This window comes from Venturia canescens, chromosome 1 (assembly GCF_019457755.1).
Source record: "Venturia canescens isolate UGA chromosome 1, ASM1945775v1, whole genome shotgun sequence".
Taxonomy (NCBI): domain Eukaryota; kingdom Metazoa; phylum Arthropoda; class Insecta; order Hymenoptera; family Ichneumonidae; genus Venturia; species Venturia canescens.
Window position 1 is genome coordinate 35,691,383 of NC_057421.1, and position 27,988 is coordinate 35,719,370.

A 27,988-nucleotide genomic window follows, 5' to 3' on the forward strand; every position below is an offset into this window, starting at 1 on the left:
ACTAAACGTTAAGTATGCAGTCGCTCCTCTTAAACGTTTGCTCATAACAGTATATACACGTATATACTTAAAAGTGAAACGAGAGTTGGCGATCCTCATGTCAGGTGGACCAATAATAGTTCTTCTTACCCTTGGTGCGGTCTTCGTTCTAATTAAGGCACGCTAGTGGACCTCGAGCGCGTGTCGCAGCCTTATTTCCTGTCATTGTCCCATATTCGCGATACGTTTTTACGCAGAACGAGGATCCGGCCGAAATAAACGAAACATCGGTTCCTCGTTAAAATACACTGAGTTAAATGAAGATTTCTATGTAAACGGTCGCATAGACTCATCGATATTTCATTATATAAGGAAGAAATATTATATTTTAAGCGAACAGAAAAAGAAGAAGAGAAAACCTTCGATTCATAAACTGTGATGATAGCGCGAGTGTTTTCAAACTTGAGCAGCGTTTCGGTCGCCGTGCAATTCCAACGAAGGAGCATCGTATCATCGTGATTGCACTAATTGCATCTACATGCGTACTCACAGTACGTATATTTATCCAATTCGGTTTGTTCTTACACGTAGTGCGTACGCTGCTACATGAATTTATTTGTGTTTTCAACAAGATCCGCTCTTCCAGTCTGTTTTTTATATCTAACTATGCACAAATGTTGAAAAATAAATTTCCACGATTTCGAGATTTGAGTTGGCTGCAAGCGATGAATGATTTATCGTCGTTTAAGAATATTCGTTCTTCCAAATGGGACGACTGAAAGTATTTTCGCACGTGTTTTATAAACATAGAACTAATTATTTCGCGAGCTTGAGCTCTTTATGTACTTACATTTGATTTTACAAAGCATGAAATCCTCTTAGTCCGTAACAACTCAGCTCCTCAATGAGAGAGGCTCTGTGCCTGATAAATAAACAATAAATAAGAAGAGTAAATAGGAACTTTAGTAGGGATTCCCCCGGTGACGGTTCTCATTGTTTAAAACTGGTATTGGCTACGAGGAAATCTCAAGCTGACTCGAGAAGACCGATCAATCTTCAACGCTTATACTTGCATGCACACGACATTGCTAATCGTTTTATTATCTTATCGCTTCGGACGCGATATGATGATCCTTTGTTTCCACAGAGTTTCTTAAAATAACTATTCCATAAATATATCCGGTATTTTCGTTAAATATTTGTCGAGTGGACGTGAGCAGTTATTATAGATTGAGACTGAGAATTTAGTGTGGCGAAAAGGATTAGCTGTAATTCTAACTCATGAATGGATCGTTTGGTTACTCTTTTGGACAAAAACTGTACGACAGTTTATCAGGAAATCTCACGTTTCCACAGTCATGTAATTTGAGGACGATTGCAATAAATTGGGAGTTACAATTCGTATGCTTTTTTTATTTATCATTAAAATCTTAACACTTTGTTGAAATGCCTCGATCTTTATTGATTTAAACCAAAAAGTAGTTTGAGATACTTGCTATAACAGTCCCATTGTCGCATGAAACTTGAGATTGTCAGATAAGATAATTGCTTCCAATTTTGGCATTGTCAGACTTGGAGTAGAAAATTTCGAACAAATTGTTACGAAAGACGTATACATCGATGTGCGAATCCGGTTACATCCAGTTCGTCCCACCTTCGACGACAAACAATCCGTAAGCGCGTTGTACATATTCTACGCATAAGCCGAGCTCTCGGCACCGATTTTGCTCTTTTGGCAGAGGTTCAACAAACTGAACGAGCGCGATTGGCCACTTGGCTTGTCACGTGTTTTCAATTCGTATTTTTTTTTGCTTTCATTCGTTTTATTTTTTTTTTTTTTTTTTTTTTTTTTTTAGAACAAAATGTCGACAAAAATAATTATAAAGGCAAAGGTCGCCTGGCCCAATCAGCTTGACAGCGGTATGAGAATGATTGTTGATCAGGATTAAAATCTTTATCGCGAGTCATCGGGAGCAAGAAAGATTATCGTGATCCAAACTGAAATGTCTGGCGCGTCGCGGCGAGTACCGATTTATGGCTTGACACTTTTATCGCGCTCTATCGACGATCAATTCTATGGTTAATCCTCTGTAAATACCGTGCACAGATATCCGTGACGGAAAAACGAAACTCTTGGAAACTCGAATATCTCAGAATCTCGAAAGTTTTTGGAATAAAGTTTTTTTCGAAACGTCTTCTAAAAAAACCATCGAATGATCGAAAGACGTTTTCGATAAAAGTGGGATCGAAAATTTCTAAATGATTTGTACTCTTTCCAATGGATTCGATTTTACTTCATAATTTTCTAGCGCAGGTAACTCGTCACTCCGTCGATCGTCTCACTCGAACATCGTCGAATGATATTTTCTACATTGAAAGCTCACATTCACGACACGTCCTTCCTGAATGAAAAACCGTTCATTCACATTGCTTATTTAGATGAAAATGGTATTTGCAATTGTTGCAGCAAATCGAACACGCGGCCAAAACATTCATTCCCCCAAAATGAATTTATAAAATAATCAGACGAAAAAATTCGTTGTTACGTATTTGACGTAATTTTGAGAGTATCAGAGAAGCGATATTTTAACACCTTGAAATTTTTATCTTGAGTTCATCGCTCTAAAACTCTGACTGATAATGGCTCTTCCCAAATTCGCGGCTTCGTAAATCATCGTTCGTGAGATCGAACTGCGCACGTCTAAAAACGAAAAATTCACGTCACCAACAGGAAAAATTTTTTATGCCATAAAACATTACATTTTTCATTCAAAATGGAATTCCCGAATTTACAAAGTTTGATCTTTTGCATACCTCCTCGGCTCATGGAACGAGAAACCTTGAGCACACGCAGTAATCAAAATTTAAGAAACATTATGAGTTTTGGAGAAAACGGAAATGGCCGATTTCCCAAATCGCCTTAAGGGCGTCATTCGTCATCGGCCAAACGGAGACTGCCGCTCCAATTGAATCGATTGTACTCTGAACCCGCCGAGACAATTTTTAGCTCCATGACAGCTGTCGTTGCACTGATGATTCGATCGGTGAACTCAAAGTTCAAGTCGCCCCAGAAAACTTCAGTAAATTAAGAAATTATTTGATTTTCCACTCAAACTTGGCCACCGTTCACTCCCGAAAGTTGTATATTCGCACCGTGATTGACGATACTGCAATTATATGCATAATTCGATGAAAAACGGTACGCGAATGATCGACGTAACGGGAGAGATGCATGAGGTAATATTCCGCCCCTCTCCCTCGCCACTATTATTGTTGAGAAGACGAAGGGCCATCTCGAGACAGAACTGTAAAATATTTTAGTCTTCGCGTTTCAAGGAGACGAATACGTAGTAACGAAAATATTCAGAAGTAAGCAAAAAGAGCCGATGCTCGTGTATCGAGGAGCAACGAATTTTGACTCGTGACAACTTTTAGCTTTACCTTTTCGCCTTGACTCGACGTCGAAGCTCTGCTATGTCATTGGACGAATTATAGAACAGATTCTTCGAATAAAAACCGATCAATTGTGAGGAGGGCGAGAAGGTTCGTAAATGAGACATAATTCCATGGATTGGGAAATAAGTGCTTTGTGGAGAAAAATAAAAATACGTTGCTCGTAATATGAAAGTCCTACAGGCAGTTTGCGAGTCAATCCTCAACGTTGTATCCACGCTGAAAAAAAAAACGGATTGGTAAATTCAACTCGCCAAATGCGATAAACGAAAATGTGTTAAAATTGATGAAATTTAGTTAAACTTGAACACGTAATAATTGATTTAATAAAACCGATTTGGTTAAAGCGGTCACCCCGTGTGGCTACCGGATTTTTTGGGGTTTGTTCACGATTTTTTTGCGGCGAGGAATAAAAATATAGACTTTTGAAATTCGAAGGGTTTATTTATCGGTATTTCAACTCTGTAATAGAATTTTTTAACTTTGATATCTCGGGTAGATTCGGTGTAAAACTACTCCACAGAAACCCATATGTTTCTTCATCGTCTCCACGATTCCGGGGGTTTGGTTTATCTCGGATGAAAAAATCAAAGAGCAGCGTTTTGATGTGTAAAGCAGTGGCTATCGCTTGAACGAAAATCATACAGAAATATTAAAAATTGACGGATTTTCGCGCCTTCGAACACAAAATTTCAATTTTCGAAAATGTGTCAAAGCACGTAAATCCTTCAATTTTAAATATTATTGTATGATTTTGGTTCAGGCGATAGCCACTGTTTTACATATCAAAACGCTGTTATTGGTTTTTCAATTTTTTTTTCAACACATAGCAGCAAAAAAATGTCTCCATCGATTACCATTTTATGTGATCATAAAGACCGATGAAAAATTGCAAATAAAATGATTTAAGCTCATTTTATAAATAAAATTTAAAATTTCAAAATTTCAAATAAAAACATTAAACAAAATGATTTAGCTCATTTTACAAATTATTTTAATTTGTAACTAAAAATGTCCGATTCATTAAAAATGTGGAATATCGACCATAAGGCGTGCAAGAAATGCAGCCTCGTTATACAAATATGACACGTCGACACAAAACATTGTGCAAGCTCTCGCGTCATCGAGCAGACCAGATATTTAGATGCACCTACGAACAACTCGTAGCGAGTTTATCTCGTCAGTCGATACGACTGTTGATCTTTTGTGACGAAATCATTGAAGAGATAAATATTTACCTGCTTCGGTGCCCAAATACTTTCTGTCAGTGATTGAAGAGTTAGCACTTTTTTTATATTGCGCGCTATCGCGCAATTCAGTGACGAGAAAGATGCGAATTGTATGAGAAAATCTTATTGAGTCTCCGCGTCGTAGACTGTGACGTGCACGACATGAAAGATGAAAAAAAGAGCCTAATTTTAGGCCCGCGTTTTCACATTCTCCCATTTTTCAAACGATTCATCAAACGACTGATCAATTCTCGTGTTTTTTTCCTCAATTTATCTCAAGCCTCAGTCGATTATCTTGAGACCGGAAACCTGAGAAATCAAGTTTACCGTAGAAAGTGGGTAGGCCGACTATAGTTTGCCCCACATTCGGTCAAACTAATCGGCAGCACGTAACACGAGACGTGGCAGAGCCTTGACACGTTCTAGACCCACCGTAATCACATTTTTTCGAAAATGCTGTTGTCGTGGAATTCAATATGGTGACTGAATTCTTCTAACAAGATCCAAGCATCGATCGGATGTGAAAATAAGGAATGAAACAGCCACGGAAAAATGATGGAAAGCCTATTTTCTCATAATTTGAGAATTCCTATTTCCTCATAAAATGTTTCTCCTCGATGTGAAAACGCACTGATTGTGAGTCAAACCACGCGTGAGTAAGTCAGCATAGCGTATCGAAAGGAAAACAAAGCAGGGAACGCCGATCACACGACGAATGTCTAGTTCCAAATCGAGCAAACGAAAACAAAGTCCACTAAGCATAATAATCTTTCGTGCGAAATCGAACAACTGACATTGTTCCTCAATATTCTATCAGCAGTCTCGCGCTCACCATGATGTATGGCGAAGGCAAAATCAAGCTAGGTGAACCCCGCGATTCGATTTTGAATTATTGATTTTTTATTTGTACGTTGAATAGTCAGCCGTGGAGTGAAGTATGAACAGTGAGTGTGGCGAACCAAAAGTTTGAATTCGGTAAATTCAGAGTTTTTATTATCATTTTATTTTAAATCATTGTAATTTTGAAGGCTCGCTAAATTCTCTTCCCTCAATTCGATCTCTCGGTCCTTCCATTCCCTTCATTGTAAGCCAACGCAAAATGAGGCAACGTAAAATGAACGTAAAAATAACGTAAAGGCAAAATTGCAAGCAACGTAAAGTTTCCTCTTTCATTTGATGAAAGAAAAAAATAGATTGAACTTGCGAGTGTTTGCATTTTACGAAATTCTCCCTTATCGTGGCCATGCAGATGTCATTTCTATCGAGCGTATACGTGCAAGAAAAATTGCGTGTGTATACGAAGAGCAGACAGGTAGCCGAGATAAAAGTCACGTTTGAAAGAATACGTCATCGCGTAGTATACCTTACGAGGTATTAATTGCACGACGTTTTCTCTGATTTATGATTCACGATTCTTCTCACTGACGTGTTTTTCGTGACAGTATCAGTGAAAAACAACGTCAGATGGAATTAAGAATACTTGATGGGTACAGTCCCCTCGAAATTTCAATCGTTCCAAGCGTTTACTGCGTTCCAATCGAATTTTAAAATGTCACTGCATTCACAAAATCTATTTGATTTGGACTCTTTGCGTTTCATCTCCTCAGGGGAAGTCGTCCTGCATGGGCTTGGGTGAACGTTGTAAAACAAAATGCGAGGGTTTTCCTCTCCCTGTAAACATTATAGAAGCACACGATGAGAAACCCAAATTGACAAATTTTTCATTAAAAATTCGTCGCTCGTTCGATGCAAATAAATTTATTAATAACTCCCAGTTTTACGCATTAATTTCTGCTGAAACGTGACGGCTAATTTGAATCCTTGGTAACTAATCTCGATCATGCAATTGTGCAAAAGCCCTGAAAGTTTGTTTTTTCTCAAACATAAAAAGCCTTGAAACGTACGCAGATGTAATAACTCTGCCAAATGTTCGTTAATCTTTCTCCATTGTTACAGCACGCAATTGTTTACTTAGCTACACGTACGGACAGATTGTGCATTATTTTACTCGAAAATTCATGTATTCGAAGAATAAAGAGAAAACAAGCAATAGCTTCACGTTCAATTGGAATTTGACGAAAATTCAACTTTCATGAAATGCTGTCCCGATGCACAGCTGCCAGATAAAACGATCTATTTCATGAAAAACGCTGCCGCACCAGATTCGAATACCGGAAGTCACTCGAATAATCGATTTTCAAAATTACTCGTCGATTTTACCTGAAATAAGCGCATCCATTATGCGCCTTTTTCATTTATATAAAAAACATCGATAAAATACACGCTTATGAAAATATCAGATAAGCGATCGATGGGAAATGAGACGGTAGACGACGGCAAGATTAACCTCGCTAGTCCTGCGAATGGTCAAAAGTATATTTTATCTTATCGAAGAACGTACAGAGTGGCATGAGATTGGAAGATCGAGTTTTGAAAAAAATATAAGAGACCGAATCGTTCAGCTTCCAAATGATTCAGATTCGTCGTAATAATGTAGACCGAAGCGCGTCGAGCGAAGTGTCATTAACGAGAGATACGATAGAGCGCGCGGTCATTAAAAAAATACTTCGATAGTGTGTCGAATCGATAGATTTTTCGTGCGTGGAAGTTCCAAAAATAATCCCTCTCTCGGTTAACGTTAATGAAAATAACAACAACAATAAACGTAGAAGAAAATGACACTTTTTTAAACTCACACGAGTTTGCATATAATTTATAAATGTCATCTCGTGAGTGATAATAAAGTCACGGGTGCGTACTCGAGAGATGATCAGAGATATAGCAGCCTTAACTTGTTCTTGAAGCATATGAGTGAGGACGATATTATTTACACGTTTAAACAAAAGTACTGAACGCAAACGAGATACCGACACTCATATTGTGTCGCAGCCACAAGGATCCTGCGACAGCATAAATTGCCCTCATCGCTTTTCCAACCAGCGGATTCCCGACGATCGAAGACGTGCACCAAGTGTCTTCTCCGGGCCACCAAATACTTCTCTATCACGGACCGCCTCGAGAATTCACCTCTCAGACATGGGTACGGATACGCCCTTAATTATTAGCGCTATAATTGTATACAGCAATTATTCTCGTTCACCATTTACTTTCATTTTTTTTACACCGTCAATCGATGTTTTTATCTTCATCGTCATCGATATTGTTTTATTGTTACAACGAAATATCTGATTCTATAAAACTTCCCACTCAATTGTCTTTATTCTCTTGTTTTTTTTAGGGCTCGACTTCCTCGCAGACGGAAGTGCCGACTTCGAGCATGCCATCACCGTAGCAGGTGAGCGACCATCGTCGATTCGAACATAAGGAAATTATTTCAATTTTTACCTTCATTTTACCAATGATCACGTTCGTTTAATTGTTCTCATAATATCGTGAGTCTTTGGAGATACCGTAGAAAAATATTCGTCCACTATTCATTGAGTATCGACGTTATATCGTGCGTTTGAAGACCAAGAAAATATACGTTGGAGAATAATATGCGACGAAATATATTGGCAAAGTGATTTGTAATCGTTAATCTGATTGAGCGCGCGTGCTCCACGAATGCATAGACGATGACGAAACCGTGTTTTCGTCTTTTTCTACAGTGCTTATAAAATGCCAAGTGCCATATTACGAGAAATATACGTACGCGGAAAAGTCGAAAGTGACGCGATAAAAAGTGACAGCCAGCAACGAATTTGATGAAATTCCAATAAATCATGGAAACCAAATGTGTCAGATGTGGAAAAACTGTTGCTCGGATAAAAATGAATTTGCAAAAAATCATGCACGTTGAACTAAAAATTATCGACTTCGTTCAATAATGGAAGTTTCGAAATAATTCGTATCCTCTCTAAGGTTTCGGCAAGTTTCACTACATGCTTCTGGCCATATGTGGACTCATATACATGGACACCGCCATTGGGGTTACGATAATATCGTTCGTTTTGCCAGCGGCTCAGTGCGATCTCCAAATGGATTCAACCTCAAAAGGATGGTTAACAGCGTCGCCGATGCTGGGTGAGTGTTGACGCTCATGAGCGAACTAAATTCGTTCAATCTTTATTTTGCTAATTGATCGAAAACATCTATGGGAGCTCGAATCATTTTCGAAGCATGATTCGATGTTCCGATATCAAAATTTACTGTTCAAAAGATAAAAACACGAAAGAAGAAAGAAAACGAAATTTATTAATCCAAGTAGGAAAATTACGGTGACGAAAAACGAGAAAAAACAAAAATCGTAAATTTGACGGTTTCGAATCGCAAAGTTTGAAGTGCATGCACATTCGCTTAATCTTTGTGACCCAGAGACATCGATTAATATCGATTGTAGTTGAAAATAAAGAAGCGTGTTACGAATCGGGGGTGCCACGAGCAGGGAGAAGCCACATGAGTATTTCCACTACAGAATTCACACCGGTTTGGCTTCCTTTGGCCGAGAACTTTTGCATCGACGACACATGCAGCGATAAACGTTCCATTCTCATTAAGTTACATGCCAAATTTTACTACCTTCCATTTCTCATGAGTACATCTTTATTTAAAAGCTCTCGTACAAGCGCCGGGTCCCTTGAAATTTGGCAATTTGTCACAAATTCTCATCGTCTAATGAATAATTAAAAATTATAAATTTCAGTAAACCCCAGCACATAAGTGACTCGTCAAACTTAATATTTCTTCGAATTATTCACAGCTTTATGATGCAAATGTTGTGCAATTCCCTACTCGTGAGTCACACGATCCACCAGCTCGGTATATTTTTACGATACCGTAACAAGAATGAGCATCGAGTTGAAGTCGAAATGAACTCCAACCATTTCGACTCTCAAATTCGCCTGTCAAATCTTCTCATGTGGCAATAATTACCCAACTTACTTTCGTACACAATTGGAGAACCCAATGCCCTTAAAATTATAGCTGAGCATAGATAGAATTGAATAATTCTGTTTTTTTATTATTATTTTAAGCAATTAGAGTCTAACCACTTTTTAGAACTGCTGGACACACGGAGAAAACGAGGCCGAAAATTCTAGAGGAAAGTACTAAAAATATACCATCTTGGGGACAGTATATACTTACTAGATTCCGCAGCTAATGCTGCAATCTAGTAATTAATTCGAAGAGCAGCAATAAGAACTGTTTTATCTACCACAGTGAAAAGACCAACACTGCTCATAAGCATAATAAAAAATCTTTTCAGTCACTTCAAATGTTTATATTGTAAAGTATTGCTTGGGCAACCCTGAAAAAAACTATATGCATGGTAAAATGTCACACTTATTCGGTGCACGTTCGTATATTTATTATAAAATTTACTATATTGACAGTCAAAATTTGTGATTCGCAATACCTTTCCACTTATCAATAAGTGCTAGTGTGACATGATGAATAACACTCGAAAACAAAACGAAATATATTTCTCACGTGCATCGCTTTTTGCTATCCACACAAAGCTGTTTAGAATTCAAGGGACGAAAAAGAGCAAAATTCAAAAAATACTATGCTGTTTGTAATCGGTGGCTAAATAGTTTGAAAATTCTTGAAAAATAATACATTCCTCACTACACAAAAACGAATCCGTTTTCTCCGTGCAGAATAAGCCTCCGTTTCAAGCTTGCAACGACTGAGAATCATGAGCCTCGCAAAATGGTCGTTGACAATTGTAGAAAAATTGTTTTTTTTTTCTACATTTATAATTGTGTTCGGCTAGAATTTTATTCATTTATAATTTTGATGACATTTTTTTGTGCAACGATGCTCGTAACTTCTTCGCCGCTAAGTCGCAGATTCAACGACACTGTTGAGCAACTTTTTATTTGACCATTTCGTTTCTTTAATAATCAGTTAAAAAATAATGTTGGAACAGCCCAAATTTTTGTTTCGATTACGTGGTAGTGAATTAACGAAAGTGTGATTAACGATATTGACATTGTTCAGGTATGGTGATTGGATCCTACATTTGGGGATGCCTGGCTGATACCAAAGGCCGTAAAGTTGTGCTGATAACGACACTGATGCTCGACGGACTGGTCGGCATCGCCTCGTCCTTCGTCCAATACTTTTGGGTCTTTTTGGTCTTCCGATTCTTCAATGGATTCGCGTGAGTCATGCATCTATTCCATTGAATAAGAGCGATCGATAGCAAAGAATTTTCATGAAATTCTCCTGATCACTGTGGACGATGCAACCCCGCAGATTTTCATTGTTTTCATGCAGAACTTGAGTGATTTGTTATTTCTTGTTTTTAAAATCGATATTAATGAAAAAAAAAAATACGATTTTTGTCTCGTTCGGCGGTAGTGTGACCGGCGCAATGGGCATTTGCTTCCCCTATCTTGGCGAATTCCAACCAACCAAGTACCGCGAGAAGATTCTCTGCTGGATGGAAATGTTTTGGACCGTAGGCGTTATAGTTTTGCCACGTAAGTGTTCCGATAATTATCTGACAACAGGTTTTGTGATGAGTCTTAAAATCTGAATGTGCGAATAAGTACTCTAAAATAAAAAGAAAAAAATTAATTAACTTTTAATCATTTTCACATCAATGGTTCATTTGACACGATCGCTTTGCTTCGCAGACGCTCATTTTTCTATTTTTCGGTGAATCGTTGTTGAAAAAAAAGATTTTTTTATTAAGTTTTTCTAAAATTTTGATCGTGAGATTCATACTCGTCCAACTATGAATTTGACTGATTGAGTGTTGAACTGAAATCTTGTTGTCAACAGTTATAGCTTGGCTGATCGTACCTCTCGACTTTACGTATCAGTCGAACACGTTTTACTTCAAATCATGGAATCTCTTTGTCGCACTATGCGCTCTGCCCTCTCTGATGCTGTCTCTGTGGCTGTTCGCCTTTCCGGAGAGTCCGAAATTTCTTCTCGAATGCGGTGAAACTGATGAGGCATTAGAAGTTTTCAAATGGATTTATTCTCAGAATACTGGAAACGACCCTGCTACATATCCGGTAAATACTCGTAATTTAAGGTAGTTCATGCACGGAACGATTTTCTTAAGAAAGTCTTGAAATTAACACAGACACACATATCAAAATTTAAAGGGTTCGTCTTATTGGTTATTGAGATAAACGAGTTCAAATATGAAGAAAAATACACAGGGTTACTAACGCTTCTTAAGAAATTTATGAAAAAGTACACAATGACGATGAAGTATACAATGAAGGTTTGGGAAAAAATTCGAGACGATTGTCTTACTAGTAATAAAGATATATTACGTTAAAGATTGAACGAGATTGGTAATGAGCACTCGCATAACCTCGCATTTGCTTATTTCGGCATTTTGTTTCTTCTTGGCTTGGCCCCTTCCTGTCATAGCCTTCTGCCTTTTTATTAATACTTTTTTCCTGGTCCATTTCCCTTTGTGTTTTCCCTTTGCGCTCTCTACAGCGATTTTTACATAAAAACTATAGTATTTTTGTCAGGAACGAATGAAATTTCGGGGTCAATCAGTGATGGATTCCAGATTAATTAATGGCTTGTAATTTCATTCGCCAAAAGATAAATTGAAAAAATGTATTTATAATTTCGAGTTAATAACTCTGACATTAATTTAAAGTGATGATATCTTTAATTAGGAAGTACAAAATCGATCGAATTTAGACATCCATAAAATACGATCTTTCAGGCACGATCTACCTTAACATTCCATGGGTGCTCCAAATAATAATCGATCGTTGCGATCTTTACTTTTTTCAATCCCAGCAGCAAAAGAACAAAATTCCAATCATTTCCCACTTGTCAAACTTCGATAATACAATAAATTCGTCAGAATGATTTTTCCTTACGTTTTTATAGCACGATAAAGAGTGACTCACCGTATCAGAACAATAAAAATCATCAATGAATGAGTATTGGACTCGAAAACAATTTGCCAACATCAGAGACTTCACCAAAGTCATCGATGCAATTGCCCTCAATCTTTTCTAGGCATTCCCCGGTCATAATCGAACGCTCCACGCAGCAGAGACGTAAACATCAAATGTTTTTCGAAGATCGCCCATCGATTATTCTCTTTTTACGATTATTTTCGTAAAGATTCGTTTGCTTCCACATTCAATCGTAAAAATCACACTCAACACTCAAAAATACTACGAAATTCTAGTTTTTCACTCAATCGAGTTATCGTGATCGATTAAATAATTTCTATGACTCTGTTGAGCAGGTAAAATCACTCCAAGAAAAACCAAATCCCAAAGACAAGAGTACGAGATCATTGAAGCTCCACAAAAGAAAAGACCTCAAAGTATTGTGCGCCGAAGTGTGGGATCTTACAAAAGCTTTGTGTCGACCACCCTATCTCCAAAACACACTTCTCGCCTGTGCCATCCAATTTGGCCTGACGAGCAGTTACTACACCCTCATGGTTTGGTTCCCTGAACTTTTCACCAGGTAATTACTGCTTCAGATCAAACCTTCAAGAGCTTTTCTAAAGTTTTTTCAAAATTCTAGATAAAAAGCTGACATTTCCTACCTGAAAACGACATCCAGCAGTATCAACGAATGAAAAAAAATTCTATTTATAAATAATGTTCATTTCTCTGAAACAAAAGGTTCGAAGAATTCGAATTGGATTATCCTGGTGAATCGACCTCGGTGTGCATCGTTTCCTCACTTCCGCAAAATACTACGGCTCTCGTGGACGTTTCGAGTCCGGAGTGCGTCACAGTCATAACAGATTCGGTCTATCTTCACACTGTGTACATCGGTCTCGCCTGCATACCTGGCTCAATCATTTTACCGATCTTCATTCACAAAGTTGGCGCCAAAGTATTTCTCAGTAAGTTCCTCATTCGATGAGATTTTACCCTATGGGAAATACGTCTATTTAAAAAGAAAATGAACATTTTTCAACGACGCTGAAGTTTCCAACGTTGGAGTCCAACGAAATGAATGAAAACAAAATGATACATCCATCAGTTTTTTATTTGCACGAATCATAATTGTGTAGATTGAAAAACTACGAAGTATAAATTCGGCAGGAAATAAATTAGAGAATTGCTGGAATTATTGAACAATTTTTTAGATCATTTCGTTAGGCTCCAACGTTGGAAACTTCAGCATCATCATTTTTCAAAAGCTTTGATATTTAGTCGAAATCATATCGAAATATTCTCCTTTTTTTTAAAAAAAAAATTGAATTGCTCCTTGTCGACTCTTATAAAAGTAAGAGACTGCTGAGTCGACGAAGAATCATAGTTTTGCTTCCTCATCGAGGAAGCTTTGTGACGATGAAAAATTTTTTTTTTCCAGTTTTCAATGTCAATGTGCTCAAAATGTTCCAAAACATCGAAAAATCATATCTAGAAAAAATGTCCGGATGTGTGTGTGTGTGCGTGCGTGCGTGCGTGCGTGTGTGTGTGTGTGTGTTATGGCACTGCAAAATTCAAACGCTTATAACTCGGAAACGGTTTGAGATACAGGGCTACCGTTTTACACAGATGTTAATCTATACAAGCTCTTCACTCTCTGATAATTTTGTCAGAATTTGTAAAAAATTACGAATCTGACGACGTTTTGAAATTTTCATAAAAAGGGTGTCGACGCTCTAACTTTCGAAAATTTAGAGATTTATTAATAAATTTTTTTTTATAAATAGACTATCATAATAGGAAGGTTGGTATTGAATTTGGGGAATATCGGTTGAGTGGTTCAAATTTTATGACATTTTGAATTTTACGAAAATATGAATTTTTCAAAAAATCGTCCAACCGCTTCAATTTTTGGAAATCTTGTAAGATATTATTATGTATAAGTCTGTACTTCCTCTATACTTTTCAGCAAAGTTGTCAGAATTATTTAATTTCAGTGTAAATAGAAAAACAATGAAAATTGAAAGTTGCAAACTGTTTTTTCTGATGGCTCGTCATTCAGTTGTTTTTTATGGATTTAAACAAAGAGATAAATTAAGGTTCGTAAAAGAAGGCAGAGAAAATAATGTATTTACATTATTTCCTTGTATACAAAAAAAATGCTGCAAATTGAAATTTGCAAATTGCTTCCTCAAGATGATCAAAATGCACGGTGCTCAAGATGCACGATGCTCAAAGCTTCCTCTATGAGGAAACCAAAATGATAAATATAGCACCTCATAGAGGAAACTTTGAGCATCGTGCATCTTGAGCACCGTATATCTTGATCATCTTGAGGAAGCAATTTGCAAATTTCAATTTGCAGCATTTTTTTTTAATTATTTATGATTTAGAACAATTTTTGCATTTTGTAAAAACTGTGAAGCAACTCTTCATAATTTTACTTCGCAATCGCGGGTGCTTCGGCCAAGAGAAGTATAGCTCGTGGCTATTTTCTCATTAAATATCTTAATGAATCGTTTTCGTTTTCATTGCAGTTGTATCCCTCGTTATTTCCGGTGCTGTTACCGTTGGTTTCTACTACGTCATCAACTCGACTCAAAATCTTATACTTTCCTGCATCTTCGAGGCTCTAACGTCCCTGGGAATATCGCTCCTTTATTGCGTCATAGTTGACATGTTTCCAACCAATTTGAGGTACGATTATACAATTGCAAAGAATTCGCGTTTCCATATCCATTGCATAGGAGAACAAATCCAATGAAAGAGTTGATACAAGAAGTGACGTTCTTCAACCCCATTAGAAGTAATCACTGTAGAAAATGTGATGGAGTGGATTCGCACAAAAGATGCTTATTGAGTAGACCGAACCATTTTTTCAATTCGAGTCGCTACCAAAATTTTTTCGATAATTTGATTTTATTCCACAATCAACAGAGTAATGGCTGCTGCTTTATCACTCACTATGGGTCGACTCGGAGCACTGGTCGGTAATCTCCTCTTCGGATATCTCATCGATCTCGCCTGTGTAGTACCAGTCGTCATATTTGCTGCTTTCCTATTTAGTGAGTTTTGTGCATTGACTTATTGAAATATTTTTTTGGTGATTGAACATCGTTGCATTTGATTAAGGAGACCCTGCTTTAGAAAGTCAAAAAAATCTATATTGTTTTCGGAAATGTTTTTAGGATGGACGGAAATAACTCACGATAGCGAACTTTTCGGTACAGTTTCAAGGATATTTCAAAAGTACAAAAACGTTTTTTCCAATGTGAAAAATACTAATTTGTACATGATTCACGGAGAGACTTTTACACGAATATTTCGGATGTATACATAGAAATATTTACTATGTTTTATATCAGCGCTGGTTTATATTGCCAATATATTACATTTCACCAGAATACATAGTAATTTTAACGCCGAGAGCAGTTTTTTCAAATTTTACTATGTAGAACAGGCAAAATTTAGGTCTGTGACATTCTTACATCGAATGATGTATCAATATCTGAGTGTCACTCGTGTCTTTGGCGAAATGTTAAAAATTGGTGAATTGGACTGGACAAATTGCTTGAAATTTTACCATGTGCCACTGGTTAATTTTCATGTTTATACTCGCAACGCCTCATATAATTGGTGGGCGCATGAATTTTGCTATGTTATTGAGCAAAATTCAATGCGGTGAAAAGGAAAAAATGAAACTATTCAATTTTTCGTATAGCACAGAGAAACGATTGCTATGTTATATCGTAAATTTTCATCAAATCATTTCATTATTTACTATGTTTTTAATGAAAATTCGCTCAGTGTTCATTTTTGATATAGCACAGCGCGTTATTTACTATGGACTGCGGTAATGGTTCCCCAAACTTTTGCATTATTTGACACACTCTATAGCGATTATTATTATAGTATGGATATGAGGCGACGTTGCTATAAAAACATAATAATTTTTGCTATAAAAGTCTCTCCGTGTTTATGGGCCAAGCCTGATTGTCAAAGTTTCTCAGCTGCGTGCAATGCGGAGATCGTAATTATTGTTTGCAACAAAAATTCCAATTTTTTTCCATTTTCACATATTTTCTTTCCATATGAACCTATAAAAACTCAAAAAAATTGCAAGATTCTATATTTACAGCACCTTGAAGTGATATTCTTCTTTAGAAACATTTTCTTTCAAACTCGCTAAAAATATATAGAATTTCGCAATTTTTTTGACTTTTTATAGGTTCATATGGAAGGAAAATATATAAAAATGGAAAAGAAAATTGGAATTTTTGTTGCAGACAATAATTACGATCTCCACATTGTACACAGCTGAAAAATTTCGACAATCAGACTCGGAGCATAAGACATGTACAAATTAGTATTTCTAACATTAAAACGATGTTTTTGTACTCTTGAAATCTCCTTGAAACCATACCGAAAAGTTCGCTATATTGAGTTATTTCCGTCTATTCAAAAACATTCCCGAAAACAATCGATTTTTTGACTTTTTAAAGCAGGACGCCCCTTAAACGATTCCCACGAAACAGCAATTTTCATAAGTTTCACTGTTCTGATTAAAATTTCGGACCGAATGAAACGAGTCTCTCTACCGAACCTTGTGTGTTCACAGTTTGTGGATTACTGTCGTTCTTCCTACCGAGAACTGGAAAGGATACGTTGGATTAAAAATTTTGGGCGATTCACGACGTGAATTGTTCTACGGTGAATGACTTTTAGATCTCAAAAGTTCCTTTAGGTGAAAAGGTCTCAAAAATGTCAAGCTTTTTGGGCTCAAAACCATAGAATATGGTGAAAAAAAAACTGCGAAAATCGCTACCTGCAATGAAACCTCGAACGTACTTCATAAGATAATCGATTAAGTATCTAAGTGTAAATATGTATTTATTTTCAATGACGTTTATTCCTATTTTCTACTCGTTCATCAGTCGCTTGTTCTCCTTTAACGTTATTTTATTTCTTTGACGTTGTCAAACGATTAAAAAGGATAATGATTATGTAAAATACCAAATGCAAACGGGGAAAAAATCCATCACTGACACTATTCTCTCATTTTTATTTCCTCAGAGACATTAATGTCAACAATTTCATTTAATTATTGACCAGTTTTTCGCTCAAATCGTAGAGAAAAAAACATTATTTAATTGCTAAAAAGATCATTTGATCGCATCTCGGATAGATCTAACCTCATTACACACTAGCTTTATTTCTCGCGCTCTTTTTCTCCTTCTCCCCCACCTCCTTCCCATAAAATATCTCATACTTACACGAGTATTAATTTTCTAGGATACTAAGCCGTACTCGAAGCGTCAACTATTGTTTTGTAACTACGAAATTGTTACGTTACTCGACATTCTTATGTGTAAAGAATTTTCAATAGATACGATAAAAACTTCGATGTATTAGCAAACAAATAATTGATTAAACACAACAATTTACTCGATTAACATGATCGATGATTCTTGATTGGAAAAACCCTGAAGAAATATATTCCCTGCCTTAAATGAGTGATTGTGAAATTTCCGTGATACATCATTTTGTTTTCACCGTTCATCTAGTCCACGTTTGAATTGGTATCAAAAACAGTGCAGACATTTAATGACGCGGATGTTCAAGTTCGGGCTGAAAATTTGTCGAAAGTAATAGAGGGAGATGCAGGCTAATTCGATTTCCTTGAATCAGCACAGTAAATATTTCGTCCGCAAGTTTTTCGGTACTGCAAAATGAAATTTTTCAAGGTACATAAAAACGATCGTTCTCGGAGTGTAAAAGCAGTGTTGCATTAATTCAAGCAGATTGAGTAAACGACTGCATTAACAAAGTCGTTAGTTTCATAGTGTAACGACGTCACCATCCGGTCAAAATGATTATCATTAATAAGACATTCACATGAACAATTTCTTGCTGCGTGGCCGGTTTTTCCAGAGTCAGAAAATATGTATATTTTTTTATATACGGAGTACCCCAGTGCAGATAATCGAGACGAAATTTCGAGCTGGAACATCTGCTGCCATTTTTATGGCCCTGACAAGCCCATTTATTTCAGGAATGTTTTTATCGAGCACTGTGCACGAACGATCGAGAGCAGTGCCAATATTCCAGAACACTAAAATCACGTTATTGCTTGTTATATCCTGTACAGATCGAACCTAAGAATGGATCGAAAAAAAAATCTCGAAATAGTTCCTTTTACGTATAACTCTCAAAAACCAAGTTTTTTGGAACGACCCCCAAGACCAGCGACTGCAATCCGAAAAATCTTGTCGATTACTTTTTCAAGGGAGGTTCCAAGCCCCTGCATTTTTCATCTTTATCTTTGACTCAAGCTCCAGGGACTTGGATCATTGTTACCAATCAGTTTATAGCCCAATCAATAAACTTTACTCCATTTTATCAATGAACATTTGAATGAACGAAAGACAAGTTTCGTGCTGCAGTGACCAAACAACCTGAGACACCCTGTATAATGTACACACAACGTATGGTCGATAGATATTAATGAAACGTTCATGTACAGTGAGAATAAAACGTGAAAACGTAAAATGGAGGAAATCTTATGTGTAAAGATTCATCACCGATCGAGCTCGCATCCTCAAATTTCAAGGCAAACGAAGGTCACATCGATTTTCCCTAATGATGAAAAATTTATGTGGCTATGTCACTGGTTACCATAAAAACTGGTCATTCATCATTGATACCGTGTGTAGAAGAATTTCTCGTACAGTAAAGTCAACAGGCTCGACACAACGTTCGACGACAAAGCGATTACAACTTTACTCCTGCACGCTGTAATGAATTTTGTTCTTTTAGAAATATGAGTGGTCCGATTTTTTCAGGCAGAATCTCATTCATCTGTTTTTGAAAAATTTAACTCATTTGCAAGGCAGCGACAAGAAAAGTGGCTCAAACGATTGTCATTTCCCCTCGCTTTTTTTATCGAGTTATTTGTTTGCTATTTGTTTATTCCTCAACTGAATTTTTTGTTCATCTGCAAATTTGGAGCATCGAGCCTCAGTCTTAAATTCTCCAATCCCGAAACACACGCGGCTAGTTTTTTCGTTTGAATCAATTGATTAACCAACCCATCATTTTGTTTTCTTCGAACCTTTGCACTCGATTGAAGTCGATTGGATTCACTGATCGATCCTTCATCGCGTGTAATCCATCATTTCATTGTATGCTGACAAATGCATGACTTTACTGCTGAATTCATATTTTCTATCCCCACTCAGTTTTTTCCGTCAATAATATTTTTTATATTTTTTGTAAACTAGAAATCTCGTCGGTAGTTTTGAACACGCGATGTGCAAATCATAAGAATGTTATTCCTCCAAATTTCTCAGATTAAAAATCGAAAAATAATATTTCGAGTTCAACGGGAAAGAGTGTCACCACAATTTTCGTACTTGACCCAAATGGAGGAGCGTGAAGGAGGGCCACGTATTATCACACTAAAATGACATTGAAACCATTAAGTGACCCTGTATTAGTTCGATTCCGGTCTCACATGAGCGCAAATGATTGATGCAATCGAAAACGAATATTCGATCTTCTTCAACCTTATTCTCATTTGATCTGTTTTTTTTTTCTTTTTTTGGCATAAGTTGGAAATTCCTCAGAACGAAGAGTTCTCAACACTTGAGCAAACACCTTCGTCCACGTGTATTCCCGGAGCGACAGCAGAGCACAGATGTTACATTTGAAATTCGGTAATATGACTGTTACTTATATTAATGTGTGTGATTGAGAAAATGATTCGGTTTTGCCTACGTGTTCCACGCTCTACAGGCTTTATCTATCGAAAATAACTTTGACCTGAAATAGGCAGTAATACGTGAATATCCCAGTGACCAGAATCTTGAAGCAACGACACAATGATCAGTGCATTTCCTGGAGTTCGTTTTACCTCATATTTATCAAAAAAATGTCAATGCAAAATCGTCGACACGGTGCTTCGGCATTTTGTGCGTATATGGTGAACCTCACGAGTATGGAAAACTTCTCAGAGAGGCAGGATTCGTAAAATCATAACTGAAGCCTTCAACCGATGAAACAGCTCGCGACGAAGGGACGAGAAAAGTGCGCGCGCCTTGCTGCAACGCCTTTCCTCGCAAAGTCAAGGAAAACGAGAAAAAAGAGTTCCCGGTTGTCGCAGAGTCGCACAAAAGCACCGGAAACCCGACTCTTTATTTGGAATTCGGTTTTATCCAGTTCGATGCTGTTCGTGTTGAAATAGAAAAGAGCGGGATGATTAAATAACCACGAATTCGAAAAATCTGGTATGGAAATGATGCACCGTGATGACGCGTCGATCGCAGACTGCAACCGGTAAGCCTAGTGATCGCTGTTAATCGATCGTGATACGGGTGGGGCATGATTTTCTCGCAGGCATAGAACACGTCTAGAATTCGTTCGTGATAGATATATCTTCCACGCGAATTGACTATCATAGGAGGGAGGTCAACATCGTGGTATCAAGTTGAAAAAAAAATTTCATCAGTTTCTCCTCACGATAGTACAATTTGCCAGTCAACCTCTCGATGTCGAATCGTTACGGACATAGAAACGCGATTGTTGGAGACATTTTTTTCAATTGTACCCAATAAGTTTTATCGTACTATAAGCAGTACGTATGTGTACGCGTACATGCATCTATAAATAAGACGAAACTCGAGAAAATGGGTGAGTTTATTGAGAAACGTTTGGAGTTTGAATTATTTTTCTGTTACACTCGCAACTTTTTCACTTAAATTATTCGCTTATTGTAATGAATTTTCAACAGTTGTTACACCGCAGAAAACCATACGAGATATCGACACCGAAGAATCGGATGTTGAGAACGCTGTCAGACATGCGGGTAAAAAATTCGATTATAATTACTGATAAAAATGTATTCTTCCGTTTCTATTTTGCGTTGATACGATTCTTGTGATTTTGTCATTTTTCATTATTTTAAAAACTCTCATAAAATCGTCCGAGTAAACAATAAAAAAAAAAATATTCAGAGTGGAAATGTTTTTAACTGAATTTAGGTTTCGGTAAATTCAACATCAAAATCGCGATAATCGGTGGATTAATTTATATGAATACGGGTTTGAGCATCGGCAGCGTGAGCTTCATTCTGCCGTCAGCCGCGTGTGATCTTCAGCTGAGTACCCTTGACAAAGGACGGATCAGCGCGTCTCCGATTCTCGGTATGTGTGACGTCGATCCTTCGATATTCAAATATCATCGTTTGACTACCAAAAGTGTATCCATTCATAGGTACGATAAGAACTTGATAATCAGACTGAAATCATTTGTTATTGAACTTAACTGGCTCCTTCTGTTTGAGCTGATTTGAAATACAGTTTTCCATATCCAATATTTTCACGTGCGTCAAGCCGTTTTTATAGAATGAAGAAAAATGAAATATGATGAGGCGACTTAATAAATTATTGTTTCTCAACTTCTTTACAAAAACGGATTAATTTTTGCGATAAGGAACTTGGTAAATTGCTAAACTTCCATTGTTCCCGGGATGAAAAATGGATCGATTGATTTTTCCATTAATTGTTTCATGAGTATCGAGTCTTATGACTGAAAGACTGGTTTTGTTGAGTCAAATGAACAAATTAATTTTGTAGCTTTTTTCCGACCATTCGACAATCTTCCACACTGAGAAAAAAATTTGGTTGAAACACTCGAAAAACGTTCAATTTAACTAAAATATTTAGTCCCGTATACACACGACAAAATAGTTATTAAATTTCACAAAATATTGAGACTCGATGTAATATTGAGATTCGATTTACAAAGTATTCATCATTCTCAACAAAACCGTTTAGATATTTCAGTACTTGATATTCAAATCAGTACATCATAAAACTGTGTGTTAATTAAGTATAAATAAACAAATGTTTCGAGCTCGTCGAACAAAAGATTTGGTTTCACTCATTTAGTTAATTAACATAAACTAAAAGTTGGTGATTCTGATAAACGAACCTCATTTATTGCAAGCGGATTTTAGTTGCATCAAACACCAAAAATATCAACTAAGACCTTTGGTCGTTACAACGATTTTTTTTGTCAGTGACTGATCTCTATTTTCGATTATAATTATCGTGTTATAAATGACTCTTTAACCTTCATAGGAATGGTCGCCGGTTCATACTTTTGGGGCTGTTTCGCCGATGTCCAAGGTAGAAGATTGGCTCTCTTATACGCTCTCTTCCTTTACGGGATCATCGAAATAACTTCATCGGTTGTAACGACGTACTGGCTGTTTCTACTGTTAAAGTTCCTCAGCGGTTGGGTGTAATTATCATCATTGATTGTATACTAACTTGAGGCGCAATCGGGCTTTTTTTCACTTTATGTTGAAGAGTGAGCGAGTGTGTAAGAGAGAATGAAGGAAAGAGAGACTGATTGTGGATAAACATCAATCAGTGTATAGAAATTAGCATTAACAGTGGGCATTTACATACAACTGAATGATTAATTAAGCATTTCTGATTTTCAAGCATCAACGGACAGAGCGCAATCGGATTCATCTACCTCGGTGAATTTCAGAGTAATTTACATCGCGAAAAAATCTTAAGCTGGATGGAGATGGCCTGGACAATTGGGCTCATTGTTGTACCACGTAAGTTATCCTTCGAATCGCAGAACTTCGACTTCCATGTTTTCATTGGAGTAGAAAAAATATGCAACGGTATTTTAAATGAAAAATAATGCGTTTTGTAAAGGTGGTGATTGAAATTTTTCAGTTATCGGTTGGGCGATCATACCTCTCGAGTTCTCCTACGTGACGGATAAATTTTCATTTCGTTCTTGGAACCTTTTTATAATCGTTTGTGCATTGCCATCCTTTCTCGTTGGTTTGTGGCTGTTGACGTTTCCTGAAACACCGAAATATCTCGCTGAAACTAAACAGGACGAAAAATTTGTGGAAGCTCTCGAAATAATGCACTCTCAAAATACCGGTGGTAACTTTGACGAGTATCTCGTAAGTTTGAAAAAATTATATGACATTTAAAGTTGTATATAAGATTCGACTATAATTTATTCTCTTTTAATCTTGTCAACAGGAGAGTTTATGCAAAAATGGCCACGATAGACTACGAGCGAGACTCACACTAGCCAAAAGGACGATCGAAAAGATTGTTACGAGCAATAACGTCAACAAAAGCGACCCTCCGATATCAAATGCACAATTGTTTCTACAAATGATGCGAACGATCATAACGCAGTCGATTAAACTTATGAAACCACCGCATCGTCGCAACACTTTCACCGCGTGTGTAATAATGTATTGCATCGGTTCGTCCTACTATGCTCTCATGTTGTGGTTCCCCGAAGTTTTTCAAAGATTCGCCACATTCGAGAAGATCCGGCCTGAGGATACAGCGAGCGTTTGCACGATATCATCCAGCAATTGGACAGTCAGTGAAGATTCCTTGATTTAAGAACATTACGATAGATTCGATCATGCAAAAACTGATTCTTAAGGTGGGATCTTGCTTTAGAAAGTCAAAAAAATCTATTGTTTTCGGGAATTTTTTTAAGGTGGATGGAAATAACTCACGATAGCGAACTTTTCGGTACAGTTTCAAGGATATTTCAAAAGTACAAAAACGTTTTTTTAATGTGAGAAATACTAATTTGTACATGGTTTATGGGCCAAGTCTGATTGCCGAAGTTTCTCAGCTGCGTGCAATGCGGAGATCGTAATTATTGTCTGCAACAAAAATTCCAATATTTTTTTCCATTTTCATATATTTTCTTTCCATATGAACCTTTCTAAACCCGAAAAAATTGTGAAATTCTATGTTTACAGCACGTTGAAGTGATATTCTTCTTCTTTAGAAGCGTTTTTTTTTCAAACTCGCTAAAAATATAGAATTTCGCAATTTTTTTGACTTTTTATAGATTCATATGGAAGGAAAATATATGAAAATGGAAAAGAAAATTGGAATTTTTGCTGCAGACAATAATTACGATCTCCACATTGTACACAGCTGAAAAATTTCGACAATCAGACTCGGAGCATAAGCCATGTACAAATTAGTATTTCTCACATTAAAACAATGTTTTTGTACTCTTGAAATCTCCTTGAAACTATACCAAAAAGTTCGCTATGTCGAATTATTTCCGTCTATTCAAAAACATTCCCGAAAACAATCGATTTTTTGACTTTTTAAAGCAGGACCCCCCCTTAAGAGGTCAGTGAACTAACCTCACTTGAAATTTTCGAAATCGAAATTCTTTGATACAGTTTGACCGATAAAAAAACGGCTCTGTCAATCTACGCAGGACGATGGCAAAAATCGACTGTCAGAATGTTTTTTTAATCGATCAAGCTGTGTAAAATAATTTCGATTTCGAAATTTGCAGCTATCTCTCTCGCACTTATTTCAGATGAATTTCGAGAGCAACGCCTCCGCTACCGTCTGTCCTAGTACAGTCCAAAGTTTCGTTTACCTGCAGACTCTCATTCTTGGCTTATCCTGTTTACCTGTAAGCATCGTTTTACCCTTGACTATTCACAAGCTGGGATACAATTTTTATCTGAGTGAGTTAGACCCAATTCTAGAAGCAAACCCACGATAAAAAGTCTCTAAATTTCCATTATTTCATCTGTGAATAAATGTGAATGATGCGTATTGATCATCATTCGTTTGTGTAATGTACAGTGATTTCGACGACAATCGCTGCGATGGTAACCGTCGGTTTCTTCTTCGTGAGATCTTCGACTGAGAATCTCGTACTTTCGTGCATTTTCGAAGCTTTTTCATCCGTTTGTATGAGCACAATGCTCTGCATCGTAGTGGACCTCTTCCCCACGGATCTTCGGTATGTACTTTTTTAACTTTTTATCACTCTCCTCGAATCGTGTGAGATTCCATTTTCCAACGACACGATCAAAGTGTGTGAAACTTTTTTGAGCTGTTTGGAATTTAAACGAGGCATGGAACAGTATTTTCATATAAAAAAAGTCAAATCGTGAACTAGGTTCAGCTTATTGGACTATTCGAACACAGAAATAGCGATTCCTAGTAGATAAGAAAAGTGAGATGAGTTAAAACAATTTTGTGTTAATTTTGTCTGAATGGGAAAATAGCCGACTAATTTGGAGCAAATGATGTTCTCAACGCTTGACATCAAGACGCTGCCGCTTCGTTGAACATAATCAAATTTTTTTATTTCAATCGTTCCCTTTCATTCGCCGTTTGTTCGGTGAAAAATGCCTAACGATGCAAAATTGAATTCATTTTTCATTCCATTTGAAGATCCCAAATATCATCAATGTCAGGCATGAAATATTTTTAACCACAGTTGACATCATTTCTGAAAAAAAACTCTCGCGTAAAAACTTCCCACGTGAAACCTTTAACAATTTTACACGTAGGTTCAAGTGGGCGCATAGTCACCGTGCCAAGATGTGTAACATCAAAAAACCGTGTATCCAAAATCAATCGATTTTTTCATTCGCTGCATAATTTTAGGAGCAACGATATTTCCTCAGTCAATTTGCACAAATCATTATTTTATTAATATGTCGAGAAGCCTTGACTATCAGAAACAAACGTGGGTCTGAAATCAAGACGTTCAATTGGGTGGGGATCAAATGTTGGAATGACTAAAATTTCGAACAGCTAAAATCTCGAATTTATAAACTTCGAATGATAATATGGAGACGGATAGATTCGACTAGAGCTTTGAATGCCGAAAATAAATAAAGCAGAAACTGCAAGGTTCAAAGCACCTTTACATCGAAAATAAAATGTAACAATCGCCCATAGAACGATGACTAAAATATCGATTTTTCGAAAACTCGACTATCACTCTTTCGATTCATAAATTACTATAGTCAGCGATACTGTGAAAATTCACAATTTTGAAAATATAATAACGAAAGACCAAATATTACTGAGGTTGAAATACTGAAACACCAAAAAGTCGAATGGTCAAAATAACGAAACGTTAGAAAGTCGATCGATCAAAATAAAGAAATGCAGCGGAGCTCCAAATACACGCGTCTCACTCACTCACTTACTCAGACCGGTGATCTCCAATTTTAAACATCGTCATTTTGACTTTCGCCTTTTCGAGCTATCGCTATTCCGCATATATCTAAGTTTTATAGGCTCGAAAAATTCACTTTCAATTTTTTGCTACTCTATATTCTGGTCTGTCTGTAAAACAATTACTCTCCCTTTTGAATTCGAAAATATGAACTTTTGACATTCGTACGGTCTATAAAAATTGCATTCGAAATGCAAACTATCGAAATATATATTTTCGAATAAATGCGAATTCAAAGAAAAAATATTCGATTAAAGACGTAATCTGCTAAATAGTCGATCGGGAATAAGAATTTCGAATTACTTATTTTTCTCCAATCTTACATGACAAATTTATTAATTTCGAAATATCGACCATTCTACAATTCGGTTATTCGAAATTTCGAACCCCACCCGTTCAATTTGAATTTTTTTATTTTTCAAATTGAATTTGAAACTTGAAATTGAAATTGTAAAATGTTAAGTGCACCAATCATTATCGAGTTCAATGTTTTCCACTCATCAATTTCAAACAAACTATTTATCAATATGGTTGGAATCATGAATGTTTGAAAATATAAATAATGTTCTGGAACACTGATAAAATACGAAGGGAAACAAGTAATTGCAAAGAGAGTCGATGATAAAGTTTCTTTTCCGTTTTTACAGTGCGATGGCCGCTGCCCTCAGCATGTTTTCCACCAGGTTAGGCGCCCTCATAGGCAATACTCTTTTCGGATATTTGATCGACGATTACTGTATTCCGCTGATCGCTGTGATAACAGTCCAACTAGCCGGTGAGACAAAAAGTTTCTTTTACCGTTAGAACCGTTGGGGAATGAACAGTTTTTTTTAAATCTAACGTACTATACTTGGTTTGTTTTTTTTTTTCAGTGTCAGCTGTACTTAGCTTTACGGTACCCGGCAGAAAGAAGTTGTGGTGCAGATGATTATGACGTTTCAATTAATAGGCTGCACGTTCTTTCCCAAAATCCTCTTTTCCACCGGGACACGATCTAAATCGTTTGTGAACTTTGCAAAAAACGTTTTTAGAAAAATTAGTAAAATCCTGCCTACACAAGGTCGATGATCTAATAAACTAACGACGGCGTAGGACGCATGGAAGATCGAGACAAAACGCGGGATACATGAAAAATCATAAATTTTTAAATTCTATTTAATTTTCTATTTTTTTACGTTCCATATTTATCATTAAACAGAAATAATTTGATTCGATTTGCGCTAATTTTTTTTCGGGAAATTAGAAATTCAAAGTCATGACTTTATTCATTAATTATTAAGGGAACGGAAGTCCAAGTACGTACAAACTATTTCGACCGTGGCTAAGGGGCAAAAGTTACTTTGGGAAATAACGGTCACCCTATTGGTCAGATGCGAACGGAAAATGTAAAGAAAAGTCTAATAAATAATGTTTGACAACAAT

General features: G+C 36.7%; 2 protein-coding genes and 1 long non-coding RNA gene across 6 annotated transcripts; 2 read left to right on the forward strand and 1 right to left on the reverse strand.

Moving 5' to 3' along the window:
* Positions 1–371: 371 nt before the first annotated feature.
* Positions 372–17,946, forward strand: LOC122419154 (synaptic vesicle glycoprotein 2B-like). Of its 4 annotated transcripts, none has more exons than XM_043433488.1 (12): positions 372–530; positions 7,551–7,701; positions 7,900–7,956; positions 8,523–8,684; positions 10,605–10,767; positions 10,968–11,089; positions 11,394–11,632; positions 12,847–13,073; positions 13,235–13,461; positions 15,031–15,190; positions 15,431–15,558; positions 17,112–17,946. In XM_043433488.1, the coding sequence occupies exons 2-12, from the start codon at positions 7,698–7,700 to the stop codon at positions 17,165–17,167; spliced, it is 1,545 nt and encodes a 514-aa protein (XP_043289423.1). In that variant the 5' UTR covers positions 372–530; positions 7,551–7,697; the 3' UTR covers positions 17,168–17,946. The 4 variants fall into 4 exon arrangements, with proteins under 4 accessions (XP_043289423.1, XP_043289415.1, XP_043289408.1 ...); XM_043433480.1 differs by lacking the exon at positions 372–530 and adding an exon at positions 3,295–3,522; XM_043433473.1 differs by lacking the exon at positions 372–530 and adding an exon at positions 4,644–5,636 and having other exon boundaries at positions 7,508–7,701.
* LOC122419173 (uncharacterized) lies at positions 1,372–3,169 on the reverse strand. Its single transcript, XR_006262837.1, has 2 exons — positions 2,794–3,169; positions 1,372–2,680 (listed from the first exon to the last, which is right to left on the reverse strand). It is a non-coding gene; the product is annotated as an uncharacterized lncRNA (long non-coding RNA).
* Positions 17,947–21,014: 3,068 nt separating the features above from the next.
* LOC122415248 (synaptic vesicle glycoprotein 2B-like) lies at positions 21,015–27,987 on the forward strand. The gene is made up of 11 exons (XM_043427236.1): positions 21,015–21,181; positions 21,282–21,356; positions 21,532–21,693; positions 22,633–22,795; positions 23,002–23,123; positions 23,248–23,486; positions 23,569–23,922; positions 24,899–25,052; positions 25,174–25,333; positions 27,214–27,341; positions 27,439–27,987. Exons 1-11 carry the CDS (start codon positions 21,178–21,180, stop codon positions 27,492–27,494), a joined length of 1,617 nt encoding a protein of 538 aa, XP_043283171.1. The 5' UTR covers positions 21,015–21,177; the 3' UTR covers positions 27,495–27,987.
* Position 27,988: the final 1 nt, after the last annotated feature.